At 34.7% G+C, this 23,567-nt stretch overlaps 1 protein-coding gene across 1 annotated transcript; it reads right to left on the reverse strand.

The window, feature by feature from the left end:
- Nucleotides 1-314: 314 nt before the first annotated feature.
- Nucleotides 315-20,926, reverse strand: LOC124366485 (L-threonine ammonia-lyase-like). Its single transcript, XM_046823073.1, is given in 9 exon segments — nucleotides 315-599; nucleotides 2,159-2,384; nucleotides 6,235-6,260; nucleotides 6,262-6,372; nucleotides 8,863-9,018; nucleotides 10,307-10,469; nucleotides 10,565-10,683; nucleotides 10,769-10,940; nucleotides 20,887-20,926. Coding segments are annotated over 8 exon segments (1,149 nt in total). The 5' UTR covers nucleotides 10,910-10,940; nucleotides 20,887-20,926; the 3' UTR covers nucleotides 315-392.
- Between the last annotated feature and the right edge of the window lie 2,641 nt (nucleotides 20,927-23,567).

Here is a 23,567-nt window from a genome sequence, read left to right on the forward strand (position 1 = left end):
GCTTTCATTATGAATTATTGTCTTATTATCTTGTCTTAATTATCTGATATTATAACAATAATATTCTATTTTATAATGGTTTAATTGCTTTCTAATCTTTTTACCTTATTGTGATCCTATATCAGTGTTTAGAATTTTGCTTGTGTTGTTTGTTTTATCGTTGCTAGTTGTTCAACAAAAATAAAAACTGAAGTTCTTTAATTATTTTTTAAATGAAAACAATCGTTAATCAACCAGTTATTTGTTATTTTTAAGTCATTGAATTATGCCAAACCTATACTAAAATTGGTCTTTTAATTAGTGGAATATTAAAATAACCAGAGTATGTCTATTTTATTCAAACAGAATATTATTAAATAATAGATGTTTAGAAAAACAATTAGATTTTTTCATTACATCAAATATTCTGAACCTGACTCGCTCATGTGAAGCTTCTTGTAGAAAGGGCTGGAAGTCAGGTCAGGAGTAGACATGGTCCGAATGTTGGAGTCCAGAGTCTGCATGAAGCCGGCGAAGCTGACAGAGTCGTATTTATCAGTCAGAGCTTTCATCAGCTCTTTACAGTGGCCGATGTTACGAGCCTCGCACACAATTTTCACCTGAAACGGTCATGTTTAAAACTTTAATTTTTAAAACTTATGTTGTATATGCAAAACTTCTTTATTAGCATATTCATCAAAAACAGTAATAGAGTCAGAAATCAGATAAACTTGTTTTGGAAAAATAATTTTTGAGTCAGATGATGCATCATATTTGAGAGCGATTGTTGAGTTCCAGTTGAGGCCTCCAGTCTTGGTTCAAGAATTCGTCAATGGTGTAGAAAGGCTGTCCAACAAGCAAGTCATGGAGTGCTTTTTTAAAAGCGTTACCCTAAAGCTCTGGTTGTGGTAGATGGTTCCATAGTTTTCGCCCAATGTAGGTTGGTTTCTCCTTGAAAAGTGCTGTTCGGTGTATGGGTAGAGTGTAGCTTGTTGTAGTAATGAAGGTCCTTTCCAGTTTTGAGATTCTTCTGGTGTGCATACATGATAACTTCTTGGATGTATAGCGCAGTAACAGTCATTATCTGGAGTGTATGGAAGGCATGTCCTGCAGCTCTGCCTTGGTTCTAAGTCAGCCAAAACTCGGATATGTCAACCAAACAATAACGTTCAATAGGCTGATGACAAGAACTTCTTTGTTTCTTCTTCTTAGTAGAAGAAGCTGAGAAACCTCTCATTGCACTTATTCGTATAAGGACCTTTACGTCTTAACTTGCTGCTTTTCATTATATCTTACCCCTAACGCAGCATAGACCATCGATGTATCTATAATATCTTATTCTGCCAGCCAACACTTTCTTTTTATAAATATTTTAAATTGAGTTGTTATGTAAAATTTAAATATTTGTATTACGTGTTTCAGTAATTATTATATAAGTTTGCTGGACATCAGATCAAAACATTGATAACATAATTAAAATCTTTAGATATTTCAGCTTTACTTTGGAAAGGGATTTTCAGTCAACTGATGTTAAACCAGAACAATATGTATCCCAAATTACTACAGTATTTTTTTTAAGTTATTACGTATTTTTCAAATTAAACAATTTGTAACTTTTGAACAACAATTCTCAGCCATTTGTAGGGTTGATTCAATGTAAATGATGTGTATAACTCCACTTCACCTTCCACTTAGTGCAGCGTCTGGAATCTAAGGACTTGCCTCCTAGAATCTTGAGTCTTGTATGTCTGAAGAGATCCAAACAAAGTCGTTGAGGAAGAAGCTCAAACAAAACGAACTCTTTCTCATTGTTTTTGACATCAGAGACATCTAGACTACAAAATCAAATTTATTCTAGGTGAAGACACGTTCTCATTGTAACATCAAGTGCACAATTCTGTTGTGTCGAAACGATCAGAACCAACCCCCAATTAAACTTACCATATCTGTTTGCTTCATTCAGTACACCAAACATGACAAAACTCATATTCAAATCACCCTTAGAACCAAAAGACACATTTAAATTTTGGGAATTAAGATTTGCAACAAATATTTATAATGAGAGAGAGAGAGAACCCAATACATGAACATTGCTTCCAAATAGGTAAACAAATCCTAGAACATTGTGAAAATCGTCCAATCTGCAAGAGAATTCAAATCGATTTAAAGGATTAATTACCTTGACGCTGAACACATCATTCTTGAGCCAAGCTCTCTCCTGAAGGATGTCCTTGACGGTGACACCCACATCAGCCAGCAGGGTACACAGCTCTGCGATGCTCCCGGCTCTGTCGCTCACCACCACAGAGAATTTGAGGAGACGGCCATCAGCTGTTAGCCCACGATCCAGGCAGCGGCCCAGCACTGTGGTGTCAATGTTGCCACCACTAACAGTTAGAACCACTCTGCCAACACGACAACATTGTCACAGTGGTGCACTACCTTACCATCCAGATGTAGCATCGTAAAGTGTTATGCAATATCATCTCATAAATAATGTTACATTCCTATTTAAAGTTTTAATTATTTATGAATTACATTAAAAAAATTATGAAAATGATTAATTATGCTAAATAAAAAAATGTCCTACAAATAAGTCCCAAAATGCTTCGTTTTCAGTTTGTATGTCTGTTGTGGTATTTACTTTAAAAAACCAAAACTCAAAAGTTTCTTAAGCTACAGGATTGTTATTTTGCATGGCTATTTATACATTTTAGCCACAACACTTTGCAAAAGGATAATTAAATATCTTGACTATTTTCAAAATAGTGGGTGTTTACAAATTGTTAATGCAAAATTTCACGAAAACCATAGTAGATACGACAAAATTATAAGAAACACTAGCTGTTAATTTGTCACTGGCGCAATCTGGAGTAAAATTTATATATTAATGTTTTATTTACTATCTGCATTACACTACTGATCAAGCACTGTTTACTTATTATTGATAAAATTCAAATGTAAACAGATGTTTCAGAAAGTTTGTAGAACTTTAGCTGTCAACAGCTGTCAAAATACGTTTCGTTCTTATCATAACATTCGAATGTAAACAAACTAATCTTTCAATTTGAATTCAACTTTATTCGGTGTTATAAATGTGTTATGGGTGGTAAAAAGCACTCTAAATGTTAATTCAGACTAAAAGCTATACCTGTTCCAAATTTCAGCACAATCCGTATAGCAGTTTCAGCGTGATTCAAGGACAAATCTCCAAACATCCAAATATCCAAACATTCAAACTTTCGCATTTATAATATTAGTAGGATAAAAAATTGCTTTTTAAGTGATAAAACCTTTGGCACCGCATTTATTATGATCGGTTCACAAATAATGGAGAAATAGACAATAGACAATATACTTTATTTTACATATTCTTTGAGAACAGTAAGAGAGTCATAAAAAAGGTAATTATACAAATCAAAATTTTATAAAACAATTTACAAATCAAAGCTTTGTAAATGATAGTCCAGTCACTGGTTGATGTTCAAAGCTCTCCAGTTTAAAAACTCGTCAATTGAGTAGAAAGGATGTTGGAGGAGCCATCTTTTCAGCATTTTCTTGGGGTTTTGTTCTGTCTTAATGTCGGTAGGTAGGGAGTTGAACAGCTTTGCACCCATATATGAAGGCTTCTCTTCAAATAATGCTGAATGGTGTTCTGGTAGTGTAAAATCTGCTGCTCGACGAGTGTTGTAAGAATGTAAATCAATGCCTCTGGTCAAGCCATTTTCATGAGCATACATTACTGTTTCTAAGATGTACAATGAAACCACAGTGAGGATTGACAGCTCAACAAAAGATGTTCTACAACTGTCTCTAGGCTGCAGGCCTGCCAGTATCCTGATACATTTTTTCTGTAGAGTCAAGGGTCTTTGTAAGTTGGCTACACTTGATTTTCCCCAAACAGTGAGACCATATCGGAGGTGTGCTTCAAAGAGTGCATAGTATGCAGTAATTGCAACTGTGACATCACTTATCGATTTTATTCGACGAACAACATAAAGTCCAGAGCTTAGTTTGCTACAGAGGTTGTCCACATGAGGTGTCCATTTCATTCCATTGTCCATTACGATCCCCAGATACTTGGCTTCTTCCACAGTGTCAATGTTTGGCAATGGTCCAAAATCGTTCTTTCCTCTTCCAAAGACCAGTTGTTGCGTCTTGGCTTCATTGACTACCAAGTTGTTACTATGGCAATACTGAACAGCCATGTTCGTTGCTGTGTATGAAGAGACTTCCAGCAATTCAGGATGTTTATTACCTAAAAGTAGAACCGTATCATCTGCATACATAATGGTTTTTGAAAATTCTTCCAAGTAACCCGGGAGATCGTTAGTAAAAAGAACAAATAAGACAGGCCCCAGAACTGAACCTTGGGGTACGCCACTTGGTATTAGTAAAGGGCTAGATCTTATTGAACGGGACGTTCCTCTGTCTGTGCACACCAAGTCAACCACCTGTTGCCTGTCTGTCAGATAACTTTTAAACCATCTTGCTGCTGTTCCAAAAATCCCAAATGCTTCCAGCTTCTTAAGGAGTTGGTTGTGGTCAAGACAATCGAAAGCTTTGGTGAAGTCTAATAGTACTGCAGTTGTTGTGTTGCCAGCCTCAAGTTGATCCACAATAAACTCCACCAAACTAGTAATAGCAGTTGTTGTGGATCGGCCCTTTATAAAACCATGTTGATGATTTGTAAGCATGCCATGTTCTACAACATGGTTCATGAGGCGAGAGAGTACTGCTTTTTCAAAAACCTTAGAAAACGTTGAAATCAGGGAAATAGGGCGGTAATTGCTTGCCTCTGTGGTAATGCCATGTTTGAAAAGAGGTATTACTTTGGCCAATTTTAGTCTAGTTGGGAACTTTCCTTCTTCAAATGACTTATTAATAAGTTGGGTTAGTGGTCCAGCAAGTTCCTCACTGCACACCTTTATTAGCTTTAAAGACACTTCATCAATTCCAGATGATGTTTTGGTTTTAAAGGAGGAAATTACTTTTTTCACTTCTTCTACTGTGGAATGATTAAGTGTCAGAGGTGGAGCACCGTAGTTGTGTGTAATTGTAGTGAAGCATTGTCTTGGATTTGTAGCCAAAGCATTTTTAGCTGCAGTGGTGAATGTTAAATTAAAATAATCTGCAATGGTTTTTGGGTCAGTGATTTTCTCTCTATCTGGAATTATAAGTTGCTTTGGATTTTGGTGTGTTTTTGCTTTCCTTTCACCATTCACTATTTCCCATAAGGTCTTGGTCCTTGTTATCAGAGCGAGCAATTTGGGAAGATATTTCTTTACGCCTTAATTCTTTAAGCCTTAAATCATAAGCTTTCTTTTTGCAGGCGGTTTGTTGCTTATGCTCTAAATTTCCAGTAGTGTTGTAGAGTGTCTGGGCTCTTTGGAAGTCCTTCCTCAGTCTCTCTGCCTCTTCATCTGTAATTTTATTCTTCTTTTTTTTCTTCACTCTTGATCGTTTTAGAGGACAGACATGGCTTATTATCATAGTTACTGTGTTACTGAAAAGGTTGTAGGCAGAGTCAATATCTGGGGCTGCAAGTACATCATCCCATGATTCCTGACCTAACCTTGCCTTGATTGCTAACAAATTATTTTCGGAGAAATTCGCCTTACAGAAACGGGTGTTCTTGTTTCAAATTGTTGGCAAACTACTTTACAGAACTGAGCTGTGTGGTCAGAGATACCTACATCTAGCACTTGAACAGATATCTTCATCTCTTCCAAGTTGGTGCAAACACAGTCGATAGATGTCTGTGATGTTGGTGTTATTCGCGTAGGAGGAAGTGACATTCTGGTCATATTGTGGCTTCTCAACATTTCTTCAAGCTTGATGCCATCCCGTTCAGGAATTAGACAGTTAATATTTATGTCCCCCATAACTACGACTGGGCAACTCCATGTTGGTATCACTTCCAGAGCTTGTGAAATTATTTCAAGGGATTCTTCCAAATTACCTTTGTTTCTGTAAGTGCCAACTATATAGATACGTTGTTTTTGTATTTTTACTACCATCATGGTTATTTCACAGACCATTTCCACACTTATGTCTTCAATAGAAACAGGTTCACATTGGTTCACATGTGTTTATAGGAAGTTTGTTCTTTGCTTTAGCATGATTAATCATTTCCTTAAATTTTTGTATGTAATTTTGAAACACCCTGTATGGAATAAAATAAAACCCACTTGATGAACGAACTGATTCAAATTATTTAAATGAAATTAGTTGAATAAGGAGTGCATTATTTACCTTTTCCCCTTAAACTCAGAGAGATGAACCGGCCAATATAGCTGCCAGACCTATTGCTCCTGCCCCCTCCACCACACATTTCTCCATCTCCACCATCCTCAAGATGGCGATGGCTATCCATTCCTCCTTCACCACCACCTGCCAACCACAACCACCTTACACCAATCAACTGACTCTAGGAGGACTATCTTTTATTTACTCACTTTAACATACGTCACAAATCCAACACAAGTTAGCCTAAGCATTCTATGTCGACACAAAATTATATATTTATGCCACAAATTTTTTAGTTATCAAAGGAGTATTAGTGTACATGTAAATAACTCATTTAAAGAGAGATGCACTCCCAACAGAATACCCTATAGTTGCAATCTTTGTTTACAACATTATTCCATCAAAATAGGTTTTTACGTATCGTATTTACGTATATATGATCGTATTTACGTTTTTTATAGATCCATTTAGTTAATGATCAAAACAAAATGGGCAGAGGAGTTGTTGTTTGTTTGCTTTTATGGTTCCTAATAGAAGTGGTATGTTCTGAAATTAAATCAATAGGCAGTTGGAGAGAGGGAAATTATAATAACATAGTGTTTAATATAAAAAATCATGTAAACGTTGTATATTATGTATAAAACAAACACTTAATTGATTTTAAATGTGTTTCTTGGTCCTATGTTATTTCCTGTTTCTTAGTAAAAAGGATAATAGAATCTCGAACATTTGCCATTGTTATAAGTTATAAAAGGTATAACACAACGTTTCGAGGATTGGAATCTTATCCTCTTCGTCAGGTGGGGGAGGTATTAATACATACAGAAATAACGAACAGAAAGACGTAAAGAAGAAAAGAAAAGGGTTCAAACATACCCAAAAGCTGCTTGGAGTCCAGTCCAGGCATTGTCACTGCACAAGATGCAAGTCCCGAGCACAAGTCAAAACTATGAGAATTACAATCACACATCACACCAGTACAGGTGATGAATTTCAGATTTGATGAAGGCCCCTCGTTGCTGCCCCCAATTTGATATATGTCCCCCGGTTGCAGCGCCTTTTTGATGAATGTAAATTTGAAGTGATGTCAATTTGATGAGAGTCCCAGGTTATAACGCCAATTTGCTGTGTGTCACCTTCACTTTTGGTTGCGATAATTTGCTGAAAGTCAGTTCTTTAGAGTTTAATTGACTCACCATGTAGTTGTACGCCCCTTGTCACCAGTGGCACGTTGTTTTACCATGTTGCTCATCATGGTATCGGTCGCCATCTTGCCCAATGCTAGCTGTAATTCCCTCGGTATTACTCAAAAATTATTAGATTTGAACGTCTCTGGTGTTATCACCAGAGACAAGTCTGTGTGTATGTCAGGGTTCCAAAATATGTTAAGTAATGATTACAAAAATTTAACATCACTCCACACTTTTTATAAAAGGGATATTTAAAGAAAGTCAAACCAAGTGACCACTAGATTAATTTATTAAATGTCACACTCACAACACATATTATAATTTCACTCACCTTGCAGTGCTTTGATAATTTTAAAAGTCTAAACAATATCCCATCCTTGATTAAATTTCAATATACTATACAACAGATCATTACTATCCCAGGAGAACTAACACAACCTCCTTGCTTCGAGTCTGGTGGTAGAAGAGCGAATCTCCGTATAAATCGACGGATACTGACTCAAAACAATACTCATCCCTTCTCTCGTTCAAATCAGCATCTTCACGAATAAATATAATTTGATTCTTTTTTTATAATTGTCAAAATTTATTACGTTTACTATAATTAATCAATTTAAGTATTTCTATTTTCTTTTTTATTATTTTTTCAAAGCTTTTTATTTAAATTTTTAGCAACATGTGCTTTATGACGTCATCAATATACAAGTCATTCATACCACAATTGGCTTTTCTGCGTAATTCTATTTAATGTTTTTGTAAAACACGAATTTTGGTTATGTTTACTTCATTTTAATTAATCAAATCTTTTCCCGAATAAAGTTCAATAAATTTCTTCGTTATTAAATAAATCTCAATTCCGACAACATGTGATTCACTGACATCACAGTCTGCCGATTCATTGACGTCACAGTCTGCCAATTCCCCGCGAATATTCAAATGTCGTAATTTGACCTGTTACACAGGCTACAGTGCGATACTAACAAGTGTTATACCTTTTATAACCTATAACGATGGCAAATGTCCAAAATTATGTTATCCTTTCAACCCTTCCATCATCAATAACAATCTTGGTAAAAATTAAGACAAATATAAAATTTTAAAATTCATGATAAATTTAAAATTAAGGTCTATCTAGAATTTGTAACAAATACATTGTGTTGTTTATGTATTCTAGTTTTATTTGTTATATTAACTTGTATCTTGGGAATTAACCAAGTTGGTAAATAATTAAAATTAACATAATATTAGTTTAAGTCTGACAATTGTTTTTAATTAATATCTAAATACACCTCTCAAATGGCCCATATTTGGACCTTATTTTCTAGCTTAAAGGTTAAGATAACTGATATCAGTTCATGAATTTAAACATTACAACCTATTACCATTAGAGAATCATCTAATTTTCATTCGTTATCTGTTTTAAATATTCATTAGCATTGCTCACCACTTTGTCTATGTACGGGCGTGCAGTTTGGAAAGCGTTCACTCCCACAAGAGGAACTGCCAAACCGTCTGCAAGCGAAGGCATGACAGACACAATTGTAGGCTTACCGCAGGACATAGAGGTGGCAAAACCAGGACATCTGTCAGATTCCACTCCCTGGTAGCATGACAAAAACAAAAAAGGTTTTAATGTTATATAAACTATATATTAAATGTATATGAAATTACAAATTCAGATTTTAAAAAAAATGGCTTTATTGGAATGCTTATTTATTTTAGTATACTTTTCAGTATCACTATTGTTATTAACATAAATTTTATCATGGACTCTCTTCAACAATGAGGGAATTTTATTTTGCAAAGTTGTAAGATAATGTCTTAAGTTAAAGCACATTGCCTTAATAATGCACAAGCTTTTTCTGTTTCAGCCAAATAAAGTCTCTTTCCTATCCTAAATTTCTAAATTATAATTTTTTTTTATTACAATTAAAATTGTTCATTTGTTTTAAAATATATTATTTAGTTTTGGTCAATCATAGAGAGAGAATTCTTTCCTTCAGTTTCTCAAAATTAAGGTAGGACCCATTTTTATTACTGAGTGGACCAGTTAAAAATAAAAAAAAATAAAGAAAATGAAGTGATATTAACTTATGGCTCCATCTTATTAATCTCAATTATTTCTTATAAAGTTTTATACTTAATTATTTCAATAGCAACTACTGAAATATTCGAGAATATTCATCAAAATACTATGGAATTTAGTAAGATCACCTAAACTATTTCTATCTATTTGTTCAGGAATATGCCACACTGACCCTTAACCTTAAATATCTAACTGTTTTAAAGTGGGTCTAGAGAATTGAATGCTCATCACATACCTAAAGTATGACATTAGTGCGGCTTAAAAAATGTCCGACACCCATGTTATACTGCAGGGAATTGACAACATTAGGTAGGTGGCTGTAATACTAAACATTTTACCAAAACCACTAGAGCAATATTTTAGGCTATTAAAATGTTTCTACTAAAATCATGGTTGGCAAATCATCGTAAAATGTAAACATTATTTTTTAGTCAAAGAAAATACTCAGTACTCACCAACTACACTTGACGCCAAATGTGTTCGGAATTAGTCAATTGCTCTGATTAAGGAACATTTCCAGTAAAACTACTTTTGTATTCAGGAGGTCCCATGGATATTTTCATTGGTAATCAAAATTCACCCTTTGAGACCACCACAAAATTTTCTCTTTAACAATATGAGGTAAAATATGGTAAAGAACGATTGACTATCTAAAAAACAATTTTCATTCAAACAAACTGAATTTGAAACACTAAATTCCACTTCCTAATCTTACTTTTAAAAACTTCTTTGTTAGGTCAAATTAAAGCCATTCAAATACAAACAATATTTAAGTGAAGGAGGACTTGTGTAAATAACGTACGATTATTTTACAATTAGGGCGAAGACTCTTGATGGCCAAAGCAGCTCCAGCGATCAACCCTCCGCCACCGATCGGTATGACTACAGCATCAACATCCTGCACCTGCTCTATGATCTCCAGTCCTATAGTGCCTTGGCCTGCGATGATGTGGGGATGGTCATACCTAAGCATCGAGATAACAGTGTCAGGAAGATATAAACATATTAAAATTACTGAATCAAAAAATTGATAAGGGTTTAAAAAGGTAAGGTTGCAAACCCATTAATGTAGGTCAGTCCCAGCTTGGAAGCTCTGACCAAGGCCACGTGCCTTGCCTCCTGCATGTTACTACTCCCCTCCACGATCACTTTGCCTCCAAACCGATAACACGCCTGTATCTAAAACACAAATATTTCAAAAACTGTTAAGTAAAGTCAAGATTGAAACGATTTTACTTTTACATGCTACTAATCACCGTCATACCTTCATAATGGGAGCAAACACTGGCATGACCACAGTGACTGGTATCCCTAGCTTCTTCCCATGGTAGCAGAGTGCCTGGGCATGGTTGCCGGCTGAAGCAGCTATCACTCCTTTCTTCTTCTGGGCCTCCGGCAGCATCATCAGAGCGTAGCAGGCCCCTCGTTCCTTGAAACTGTCCGTACACATCAGCTGTTTGAAATCTTAACATTTCTGTACCTCACCAAACAATGAACAAATCCTGACTAGGAGCAGAACTGATTGTTCATAGAAAAAGACAGTTGATAATTTGTTTTCAAGAAAAATATGTAAAAAGTTACTAAAAAGTACAGAAATGTTAAGTTTATTTTATATTGATAGGGTGGTTTAAGTTTCATTTAAATTTTTGAAATATCCAAAACAGTCAAACCGTAAACAGTTACAACATTACCTGAGTTGTTTTGGAAGAAATCCTAAATATTCTCCGGAAGGAGATAAAAAGAGGAATCTTTCCCAGAAAGGTTGCTAAGTAAGGACAGTCAATAACTTTAAACTGAATGTTCTGTTGTTGTTTTTTAATAATTAATGAAGGTCATTCAAATTGAAATGCCTGATAAGATAAAACAGGAACTTCTCATTCACCTTCTTACAAGTTAAATATGGAATTTCGTTATTTTCACAAGAGCCTTGGTACTCTGAAGTCACTGTATTAGCTACACTACTATATAGTCTCTGATCTCCCCAGGAGGGTTCACTTCTGGCTAATATATACCTTTCAGTTGAACCTACACTGAGTACAGCAAAATCTGATGTGTCACTTAAATCTAGGCAACCTTATGGATGTCCAGAAGCGACACATCACTAACCGCAAATGTAGAGATATTGGGGTGCAAGGTTAGATCGATAGGTCTAGTCTACTGTGGGGGTTGACTGTTAGAGTTGGGTGAGGCTCGCTAAGTGTTCAGTTGCTAGCCTAGTAATAAAGGCATTTCACTCTTTGGCATGAGGTGGCCCCTACCCCAAGTCTTACCCATCCAGAATATCCTGTTACTCCAGAAGCAGTACAAATGCTCTTTAAGGACGAAGTGCAATTTTTCAGCTTCTTATCCTTAAAGATAAAAAGTCTTTTTAAGTCTCTAATCTCTTAGTGTGGCTAGATATCTGGAGCAACTAACATCTAGAATTCCAAATCTTATATACCTATTGCTTAATAGGACCATCTAGCTAGCTCCACCAAGGTTTTAGAAGACTCCGGCCTCTACCAACACAGTCTGGTATCTTTTAGATTCTGTAATAATCTCCGTTTCTGGAAAAAAACTGATAAGGAAAATTGATATCTGACTTGACATCCTTCCAGCCTCTAACTTCAACTTGTAGCCTATAGAGACTTTCTGGTAGTTTTCAGATTCTTAAAAAATCCAGCCTTCAGAGGCTGCCTCCCTCTGGGACCTCTAGATCCTTGGGAACTACCAGTCTCTGAACCCTGAACCCTTTCGGTCTCTAGAAACTTCAAGCCTGCAGGTTCTCTTAATTTCTCCTGGAGTTCTACTTTCTTGGCTCCTCCCTTAACTTTTGGGGAATCTATGCCAAAGAACAGTCATACAAATTTTGGTTGAAATCCATGAATTACCAGAATGTCCAGGATTGCTGAGTAGCAAATAGCTATTCCTTTGTTTCAAAGGGGCTTGGGAATTATTATTGTTAGTTAATATTTATCCTATAGAGCATCCATGTTAATTTTATATTCAATCATTACATTTATATGTTGTGGGAATTACACCACACAAACATACTATTTTTATATTTGTTTGTGGGTGTTAGGTCTTCACCTTCTTGGGCCCAAAGACGCTAAATAGACATTATGGTTAAGATTTGTTCTATAGAATTTTTAGGATTTTGGCTAAAATTATGCAGATCAACAAGGCACCTAATGTAATATTCTACTACTATTATTACTTTAAATAAATGGTTAAACTTAATTTGTATTCTGATTATAGTTAGAAATAACAAATAACTCAGTATGATATAAATGTGAAATTTAATGATGATAAATTAATTGACATACAAGTTTGAATTTTGAAACAAGATGGAGGATACAATAATGGTAAATTTTTTAAATACAATTCTTAATTTTTAGGGAAGGGTGGTCGTGCTGGCTTAATGAAATAGAAATATTGGGTATTTTATTTTATAAAAGATATTGTAATTTTGAAAATAATTGTTGTTAAATTTTAATTATATTAAAATTGAATTATTAGCCAAATCGAATGTTCCTGGGTTTTATGTTCTTCCAATGAATCACTAGTAAACTTAAAAGGAATTTCTCACCCAATGTCTGTCTTCTGCTTCTTTGTACTTCAGTGATAAAGAATTTAATAAAGTAACCTTTCAAATACTGCTGAATAAATGTAACCAGTTTCTTTATAATAATAATCTTGCTTCACTTCTTTCAGATCCCTCTCTCCTCTTCACCTTTCAAATATCTCTGCTCTCTTCACTCTTCAACAATCATCCCTGCACACTGTATCACTGACTTTAGTTCACTTTATAACTTTTGAGTTTTATATGTAATAAGGTGAATTTTGATTAATTTTGATATATTTAATTGTGTATTTATTATTGTTTGTATTAAAATTTGAGACAATTTATAAATAATTATTCCTTAATTATTATTACTAATAAATTTCTAAATTAAATTAGGCCTAAGTATTGAAATGGATGTGAGATGGGTGTATGAAATGAGTCATTACAATATCCCCTCAGAAATCATGTGAAATAAATGAAACATGGTTTCGATACAATGACGAATGAATAGCAAATGATACATATAGATGTGTGATACTTAAAGAGAAGGATGAACCACATTAAATGAGTGAATTAATTGATGATCTTACATACTATTTAATAAATTTAATTAACAAACAAACAATAGGAAAAAAAGAGAACAAAATTAACATTAGGGTTAGGTATTATTTAAGCTAAGCCAACGAACAAAGTTACAAGTTTCTTAGTATACAATAAACAAACAATAGAGAAACATTAGATCAATGGCAAATATTAACTCAATGTCAAAGGACATAGTTTTATTTTTGGAAATACACATTTAATGAATTGTGTACCGAATAGCGGTATACTTTCCACTAACAAATTTATTATCCCCTCCTGATAGGAAAATGTTTATATAGTATTGATTAAAAGTGTCTATGTCACTGGGTGTATAGTTTGCACTGTTTATTTGGGGAAATAGTATTAATTTCACACAGGTCCCAACGCGTCAACTTCAGTATCTTCTGTAGCGTTGTTGACCGAGTTTTTATATGGCTTCAAAGAGGATATATGATAAGGTCCATATACATGCTCTTGGGATAAATCAGAAATTTGGTAGGTCGATTTCCCGAGGATTTCTTGAATTATGAATGGTCCTTCGTACACTTCAAATAATTTTGATGTTTCACCAGCTATAGCTTTAGAAAGGTGATGGGACTTTACCAATACTTGGTCATTAATTTGGAGAGAAACTGGTTTTCTCTTTTCATTTATCTTATCAGATCTCTTCTTTCTACTTTCTTCAAGTTTACGCCTTGCAATCAGTAGTTTGTGTTCGATTGGTACTTCTTCAGCTAGAGGGTTTGATACATATTTTTCCCAAAATCTGATATTTCTTGTTCCAAACTGTAGTTCGTTTGGTGTGAATCCAGTTGATTCATGGTAAATTTCATTAAGACATTCATTTATAACAGGTACATATTTCACCCATCTCTTATGATTCTGTGAACAATACGTTCTGAGACAACGCTTTATTTCTCTAATTGGCCGTTCTGCCAAATTAAAACTGGGGTGATACACTGGACTGTATATTAATTGTATGCTGTGGGATTCAAATTTCCTGATCCATTCGTTACTTTTAAATTGGGTTCCGTTATCTGATTGAATTCGTTTAGGAAAACCGTAATTAGGAAAGTGATGGTGAAATAATTTATGTAATATACTTCTGGTTGTTGCTCTTTGCAGTGGATAAAGTTTAACGAATTTGGTAAATATGTCAATAACAATTAACATGTATTTTGTATTTCCTACACTAGTCGGTAAGGGACCTATGATGTCAACTGCTAACTGGTCATTCTTCTCTCTGCATTTAACTCCTTTGGCTTGACTGTTGAGTGGATGGTTGTTGATTTTGCAGCGCTGACATTTATCACATGATGATAACAGTTGCCTGATTGTTCGATGCATATTCTTGAAAATAAAATTTTCACGCAGTAACAGGAAACATTTTTTTTGCACCGCAGTGTAGATAATAGAGATGGCATTCTAGTATTAGTGGTTTAATTACTGATTCTGGGATGACTATAAGCCATTTGCCCTTAAATTTTTGTAGTAAAGTGTTGTCATATAAACGATAATTAGTATATAATTGTTGAAATTCATTTGTTTCCATAGGTGACTGTAAGATTTCTATAAGTGGTTGTAGTTTAGGGTCTTGATGTTGAAGCTGAGGTAAGTTTCGGAGTTGATCTTGTAGATGTTGGTCGGGAATTCTCTCGATGTAATGAATAGATAACTCAGTGAGGTTGTTTGCATCGCTTGACATGTGTTGTGGGGATATACGACTGAGAGTGTCAGCAGTAATGTTGTCCGTCCCTTTGCAATGGATTATTTTAAAGTCGTACTCTTGTATAGCCAATATCCATCTTGCTAATCTATTGTTTAGCAAACGGCAGGTTTTCAAAAAGGTTAAGGCGTGGTTATCTGTAATTACTGTTAACTTAACGCCCATAACAATGTATCGACACTTCTGTAGGCAGTGGATTATAGCCAATAATTCCTTTTCGGTTGTGGTGAAACGCTGTTCTGCTGGTTGTAATGTGCGTGATATGAACATAATTGCAGCTTTTTCGTTATTTTCTTTTATTTGATATAGATGTCCGCCAATTGCAAATTCAGACGCAAAGGTCTGTAAGTAGAATTCTTTGGATGGATCGGGGTGTGTTAGAGTGTTAGTTTTTATGAACAGCTGTTTAATTTTGTTGAATGTTGTATCATCATCTCTAGTCCAATGAAATTTAACCTTCTTTGACGTTAGCCGTAATAGTGGCTGGACTGTTTTCAGAGAATTTATGAATAAATTTATTGTAATAATTTATACATCCGAGGAATGCTTTTAATTGTGTACGACTTCTGGGAGTTGGGAAGTTTAGAATTGGATCAATCTTACTGTTATCCAAACAAAGACCTTCATTTGTTAGAGTAAAACCTAGGAATGGTACAGAATCTTTACAGAATTGAGATTTTTCAAAGTTTATTGTCATGTTGGCTTCAGCTAGCTTTTTGAATATGTATTCTAGGTGTTGTAGATGTGTATTGAAATCGGAGGAAATGATACATATTTCATCAACGTAAATTGCTGTGAAAGCTTCTATCTCATCATCAAACACGTTATCAAGAGCTCTTACTAGTGCAGCTTGGGAAGTAGAAATTCCAAATGGTGTGACTTTGTACTGGTAGGTCTTGCCTCTAAATTGGAATGCGGTGTATTGACGCGAAGTTTTAGTAAGTGGGATTTGCCAATATGAAGCCGTTAAGTCTACACTGCTTATGAATTTCGCGTTTCTACATTTACTCAGAATTTCGCTAACACTGCGGTTACATTCGAAATCTGGTTTAATTATTGCGTTTACTTTGCGGGCATCTAAACACAATCGAATTTCTCCAGACTTTTTAATTACTGGGATGATAGCATTTACGTAGGTACTTTTGCTTCTCTCGATTATGTTAAGGTTCTCCATGCGTTGAATCTCAACTTGTACAGCGTCTTGGTATGCTTGAGGTACTGGATAGGTTAATGATTTAAAATTTTTAGGATTTTCTATATTTAATTCGTGTTCATATTTAGTGCAACATCCGGGTTTGTCTGAGAAAACGTCCCTATATCGGTATAGTAGATTGATCAAACATTGTTTTTGTTCTTCATTTATGTAGTTATTAGGGATTAGAGTTTTCATTATATCTTCCACCGACATATTATCTTTGGATGATATATTGTGTTGTGCATCAATGTAATCATTATTCTCATTATTAATCTTGTTATCTTCCCATTGTTTCATAGTGCCATACTCATTAAATGTTGACATTGAGTCATTAAAATCTTCCATAAGCATAACGCCTTGTTGAGTGGTGATTTCACATAAGTGCCCTTCATTTATTGCCATTACAAACTTCATTATAACATTTGTATTGTTTATTTTCATATTTATTGTATTATTATTAAAGTTTAGCTCTGCTTTCCATAATACTAGCATATCCATTCCTAAAATCACTGGTTTGACAAGATGCGGTACTATAAGGAATTGTATGTGAGTAGTCTCGTCAGCTACTGTGACAGGTACATATATTACTCTGTTGATTCGTTTTGAAATGTTTCCAATAGCAGTTTTAATGGTAGTATTGGCTAGGGGCAGTTCTTCAAATGGCTTTAATGATTGTTGGTTGTCCATAAACCAAGACTCTGACAAACAAGTAATAGATGATCCGGAATCAATTAAGGCATTAGTTTCTACATTATTAATTTTGATGTTAATTTCTGGACATCTTATTTGTATAGGATTAGTTATTAGTGGATGTTCTATTTTTTCCTCAAAAAGGAAATCTTTATCACATATTATGTTGTTAACTTGAAATTCACTACTAGGGTTATAGTTTTGAAGAATAATTCTGATTTAAATATCCGAGGTCGTTATTTCCTAGCGCTGTAGTTTCGTATTTTATTTCTGGTGCTATGTTTCCTCGGTTCCGTTCTACAGCGCGCAGCCGTTTCCCGCCGCTGGAACGTCTTCGCTGCGGTCGTTGCCGGTACTAGAAGGTAGATTTCGAGCATTTTCTCCCTGCCGCACGATAGTGCATACTTGTGCCTGTTCTGTGGTGGGGTAATGTCTATCGTTTCCTGGGTAGTAGTGAGTATTCTGTCGATTTTGGTAGTGGTCTTTGTATGGTTGTGTCTTACTCTTGAATTCATTATCATTACGACTGTTGTATGGGTGGTAATAGTTTTTGTTATGTTGGTTTCGATCATTATAATGTTGATTTTGTCCGTGATATTGATTCCTTGGCTGATATGCTCTTTGTTCAATGTTATTATGTGGTGTGACTGGGGATTGGTGAGGTTTCTGGTGTATTGGCTTATAACCAGATGAATTGTGATTTTGGGATGAAATTATTTTGTTCCGTTTTGGGCCGTCTCGGATGTCTTCTCGTTGTAGTAATCGTTCAAACTCTTTAATGGTGTTAATGTTTTGAACGCTCCGGCTGTCCTGAATAATTTGTTCAAACCGTTCCGATAAAATGGTGACGATTTCTTCTTCGGTTATCGGTGGGGTAATCGATTGTAGTGTGATAACACGCTCGGTGAAGTATTCAGCACGAGTCAATGTTCCATTATTCTTGTAATGTTCTGATTCTATTTTTGCACGTATGCCGCGTTGCACATCACGACTCCAATATTTCGTAGTAAATTCTTGTGCAAAATCCTCCCAGCTTTTAATATCGTGTTTTATTAATTGGAACCATCGTGACGCGTGACCTTCGAGACTACTTTCTAATATGTCAATGAGATGTTCAGTGTTAGATGTGTGTGTGAGTTGCACACGACCTATATTTTTTTCGTAATACCTTCTAATTTTTTGTAAAAATTCCATTGGACTGGTAGAACGTCCGTTGAATTTTGGCACTTGTCTGTCTACAGAATCTCCTCCGGTACAAATGACTTGCAATGGTTCACATGGTTTTCGTCTCAATTTGAGATTTAGATTTTATATTTTCTAATTCACATTCATATTTATTAATACACTCGGCTAGATTGTTTATTCTATCATGATTGTTTTGGATTTGTGGTTGAATTTCATTTATAATGGTTTTGATTTGTATTTTATTTGTTTCCACGTTTTCATGTCGTACTTGGTCTATAGCATTTTTTATTTCAAAAGCAATTTTATTTTCTAGAGTTTGATTTTTGTTTTGTACCGATTCTAATATCTTGAACTGTTGGTTATTCATCTGTTGGTTTACAAATGCCTTATGTTCTTCAAAACTATGATTTAATTCTCCTCTAATGCTGTCAGTGGATTCTTTAATTTTCAGGTCTATTTTTTCACGGAATTGATCTTGATTGTCCCTTATAGCGTTCAATTCATTTCGGAATTCAGTTTGATTATCCCGCAGTTCATTAATTTGTGTCTCGAGTGTCTCCCTACAAGATTTGATTTCATAGCTAAGTTCGATTTTAGTTTTAGAAATACAATCACTTATTTCGTTTATTTTTGCGTTTAGGTTTTCGTTTAACTCAGATTTAGTGTTAATCAAATTTTCATTAAGTTGTTTTAAACCGTTCATGATAGCATGAAGAGCTGTCGATTGGGATTCGTCAGCGGTTTGTTTATTTGACCTGTCACTGCCAATGGCATCAACTGATTGAGTATAATGAGAATGTTCAACTACGTTTAGTGTGGGAGGCGCAGTAGCTCCATCTTCACGTCTCTGCAGGGAATCAGGGAAATTTGCCGCGTAGGTGTTGGTAGCACTGTTCTCATTCATCCGTGATTGGTTGTCGACCGCTGTGAGAATGTTGACTTGGTTAGCACGAGGAATTGTGGGAGTTTGTTCTGCTTCTTCTCTCTGTTCGCTTTCGTCTTCGATACCGGGATTAATGGCGTCTTTGTTTACGTTTAGCACTTGGTTATTTTCCATATTATCTGTTGGGAATGGGTACCGTTTAGGGTATCTTAAATTAAAATCACGGGACATTAATTGCGATAAAAGATAGAATAATATTACAGGACTAATGTATTGTTAATTAAATGTTTATATAGTGAATTATTAAATAACCTATAGCCTATTGACAGACAATATGAATAAATGACAACTAACTACGTACAGTACTTATGTCTAGGCTATTGTTACGATCTAGAAAAATTGTCTCAAATCAAAGATTATAAATATTTCATTAAGCCACTACGTTGGACGCCAATTTTGTAATATTCTACTACTATTATTACTTTAAATAAATGGTTAAACTTAATTTGTATTCTGATTATAGTTAGAAATAACAAATAACTCAGTATGATATAAATGTGAAATTTAATGATGATAAATTAATTGACATACAAGTTTGAATTTTGAAACAAGATGGAGGATACAATAATGGTAAATTTTTTAAATACAATTCTTAATTTTTAGGGAAGGGTGGTCGTGCTGGCTTAATGAAATAGAAATATTGGGTATTTTATTTTATAAAAGATATTGTAATTTTGAAAATAATTGTTGTTAAATTTTAATTATATTAAAATTGAATTATTAGCCAAATCGAATGTTCCTGGGTTTTATGTTCTTCCAATGAATCACTAGTAAACTTAAAAGGAATTTCTCACCCAATGTCTGTCTTCTGCTTCTTTGTACTTCAGTGATAAAGAATTTAATAAAGTAACCTTTCAAATACTGCTGAATAAATGTAACCAGTTTCTTTATAATAATAATCTTGCTTCACTTCTTTCAGATCCCTCTCTCCTCTTCACCTTTCAAATATCTCTGCTCTCTTCACTCTTCAACAATCATCCCTGCACACTGTATCACTGACTTTAGTTCACTTTATAACTTTTGAGTTTTATATGTAATAAGGTGAATTTTGATTAATTTTGATATATTTAATTGTGTATTTATTATTGTTTGTATTAAAAATTTGAGACAATTTATAAATAATTATTCCTTAATTATTATTACTAATAAATTTCTAAATTAAATTAGGCCTAAGTATTGAAATGGATGTGAGATGGGTGTATGAAATGAGTCATTACACTAAATTCACCAAATGGAGAAAACAATTTTGACTGTGGGGCTCCACTCCTTTCCTTCCCATAATTCCTACTGAGGAATTTTCAATTTATTCCATGTAGAATATCCATACCAATTTTTGGATCTATCGATTATATATATACATATTATTTACATGTGTGTAAATAAGTCACAATATGGTCATATATATATATATATATATATATATATATATATATATATATATATATATATATATATATATATTGTGACTTATTTACACAAAAACAGTATCGATTGGTACATTACCAATCTAATGTTACCTTCCACTTCTCTGCAAAAAATCTTGTTTAAGAAAAAATCTCCATCCCTTCAGATTCAGACATATGTGATACCTAAAACAGAGAGAAATATGTTTTATAGCAGAAACTACAGAATATTTGTGTAAACTATTTATATAACATTTTATTTCATGTTCAAAAATGATAATTTTTGAATAAACATATTAAAGCTTGTTAATCTTCTATTTCATATAATATAACTAATCTTTGTAACAGAGTAGCAAGAAGTGAACTACTCAAGATTGAGACCTCTACAACTATTTGTGGAAACAAAAGGACGGACAAAACTATAATAAAGGGTAGCACATAAAGAATGGTCACTTTTTAAATAAGGATAAATTCTATATTTATCCACACAGAACAGAACTGTTTACAATAGAAAACACAATCTAAAGGTAAAACACAATCAATTTCATGTAACAATTTTAAAATTATTCCTACTACAAAAACAATCAGTCTAATCAAGACGTGGGTATCACGAGAGCCTCGTGGAGACTGTAGAAAGCCTTCCTAATCAAGTAAGCCTATAAATAATTTTTTAAACTGTTTGCATTTGATTGAATTTTTGATTACATTTGGAAGTAAATTGTAGAGTTTAGGACCAAAATAGAAAAGTGAGTTTTTGAAAAGGTTGAGTCTGAAACGGTCTGAAATTAGGTAATTTCTGTGCCATGTGATATAATCATGACTTAAAATGTGGAAAAAGATTTTTATCTCGAAAAACAAACATTATCAAATAAAAAATGAGAAGGGAGGCCAAGGTTAGGATCCCGCTGGATCGGAAACGCTCTCTACAGCTCTTATCTGGTCTCATTCCCCAGACGACCCTCAATGCTCTTTTTTGAAGAGTGAATACTCTATTAAAGTTAATGACACTAGAAAATTCCTAAAATATTATTCCGTACCTCAAACTTTGACTCAAATATGCCTAAGTAACCCAATTTAAGAACTTGTTCGGAGGCAAATGTAGAAAAGCACCTCAGGGCGAATGTTAGATACCCATTAGTTGTACATCAGGTCTACTGAAATAATCTATACAGTACAGGAGTGTAGTTCAGAAACATTTTATAACCGTATCTAACCATAATCTGTGACCACAGGTTCTTAACTAGGGACCAATAATAGAAGACTGCAGATTCATAAGTGTGCCAACTTGGTGGAAGCAAAGTTGCCGTAATGTTAACCCTAGCCCACCCTTCATCATCCCTCGTCCCCTCATCCCCCGCTTCACCTTGTCCTTCTCACCCCATCTTTACTCCACAGAATAGATACGCTGTGGTGAACTCTAAACACACTGTTCTCGTCAGCCTCAAACGTCAACGTACGATTACCAGTCTACTTCTGTTATCGGTTTATGATGTAAACTAACCCCACAAGGAGTGCGCACAACATTTTCCTTGATCTTGAAGGCAGCTGAGGTGACCTCTGCAAAGGTCACAGTCACGGGTTTCTCTGGTACGCAGGCTGGATCACTGACTGGGATCTTGAGTTTCTCTTCTAAGCTCATCTGTACAGAAATCAATACCTATAGACTACAGAGAGTACATAGACTAAATACATAGTAAAACTCCAATGGCCTTCATACCCGACATAGAGTTTTAACTGTGTGATGTTTATTATGTCTGAAGCTACAAACTACCGGCCAATCTCACTTATTTCAACCCTTTCAAAGGTGTTTGAAAAAGTTGTACTCTCTCGACTTCTTGACTTCTTCAGACTTAATAATCTTCTTACACAACAACAACATGGATTCACAAAAAACAAATCAACATCAACTGCTCTGATTAGCTTCATTGAATATATAATAGACCAAATAGAAGTGAAAAACACAACTACTGCAATACTACTTGACTTAAGTAAAGCCTTTGACACGCTTGACCATGAACAACTCTTGACCAAACTATCGTCCTTAGGTGTACAAGGCACTGCAGCAGAATGGCTGGAGAGCTAGTTGACCAATGAGAAACAGGTGGTTGAAATTAAATATGCCCAACATAATAAAGTTCAGCGAATTAGATCCTGCCCATTACCAGTTTTAAGAGGCGTTCCACAGGGATCTGTCCTGGGGCCTGTCCTATTTACACTTTTTTACCAACGACCTGCCTAAATATTTGGAAGAATTTGCCACAACCCTGATCTATGCTGATGATACTGTTCTGATTCTGTCTGAAAAATCTATAGAACATTTAGAGATCCAGTCATATATTGCTATGAATATGGCTGTACAGTATTGCCACAATAACAATCTAGTGGTAAAATTAAACTAAAACCCAGCAGATAATTATGGGCAGCAAAAAGGAACAAACAGCTCACCTGCCAAATATTCGGGTGGCTTCAGAAGCAAAGTACCTGGGAGTGACAATAGATAAGGATCTCAGCTGGACAGCTCATGTTGACAGTTTGTGTAAGAAACTAAATACTGGGATCTATGTTATAAGAAGATTAACAAAAATTACAGACACTGCCACGGCTAAAATAGCATATCATGCTCTTTTAAAATCTCATCTCCGTTATGGTATCTTAGTATGGGGAAACTCCTACATCGCATCTTAGTAATCCAGAAAAAGGCATTAAGAGCACTGACTGGCTTACAACAGAGAGACAGTTGTCGTCCATTCTTTGCCAACTTAACAATATTGACGGTCACGGCTCTCTATATTCTG

This window comes from Homalodisca vitripennis, chromosome 7 (assembly GCF_021130785.1).
Source record: "Homalodisca vitripennis isolate AUS2020 chromosome 7, UT_GWSS_2.1, whole genome shotgun sequence".
NCBI classification, from domain to species: domain Eukaryota; kingdom Metazoa; phylum Arthropoda; class Insecta; order Hemiptera; family Cicadellidae; genus Homalodisca; species Homalodisca vitripennis.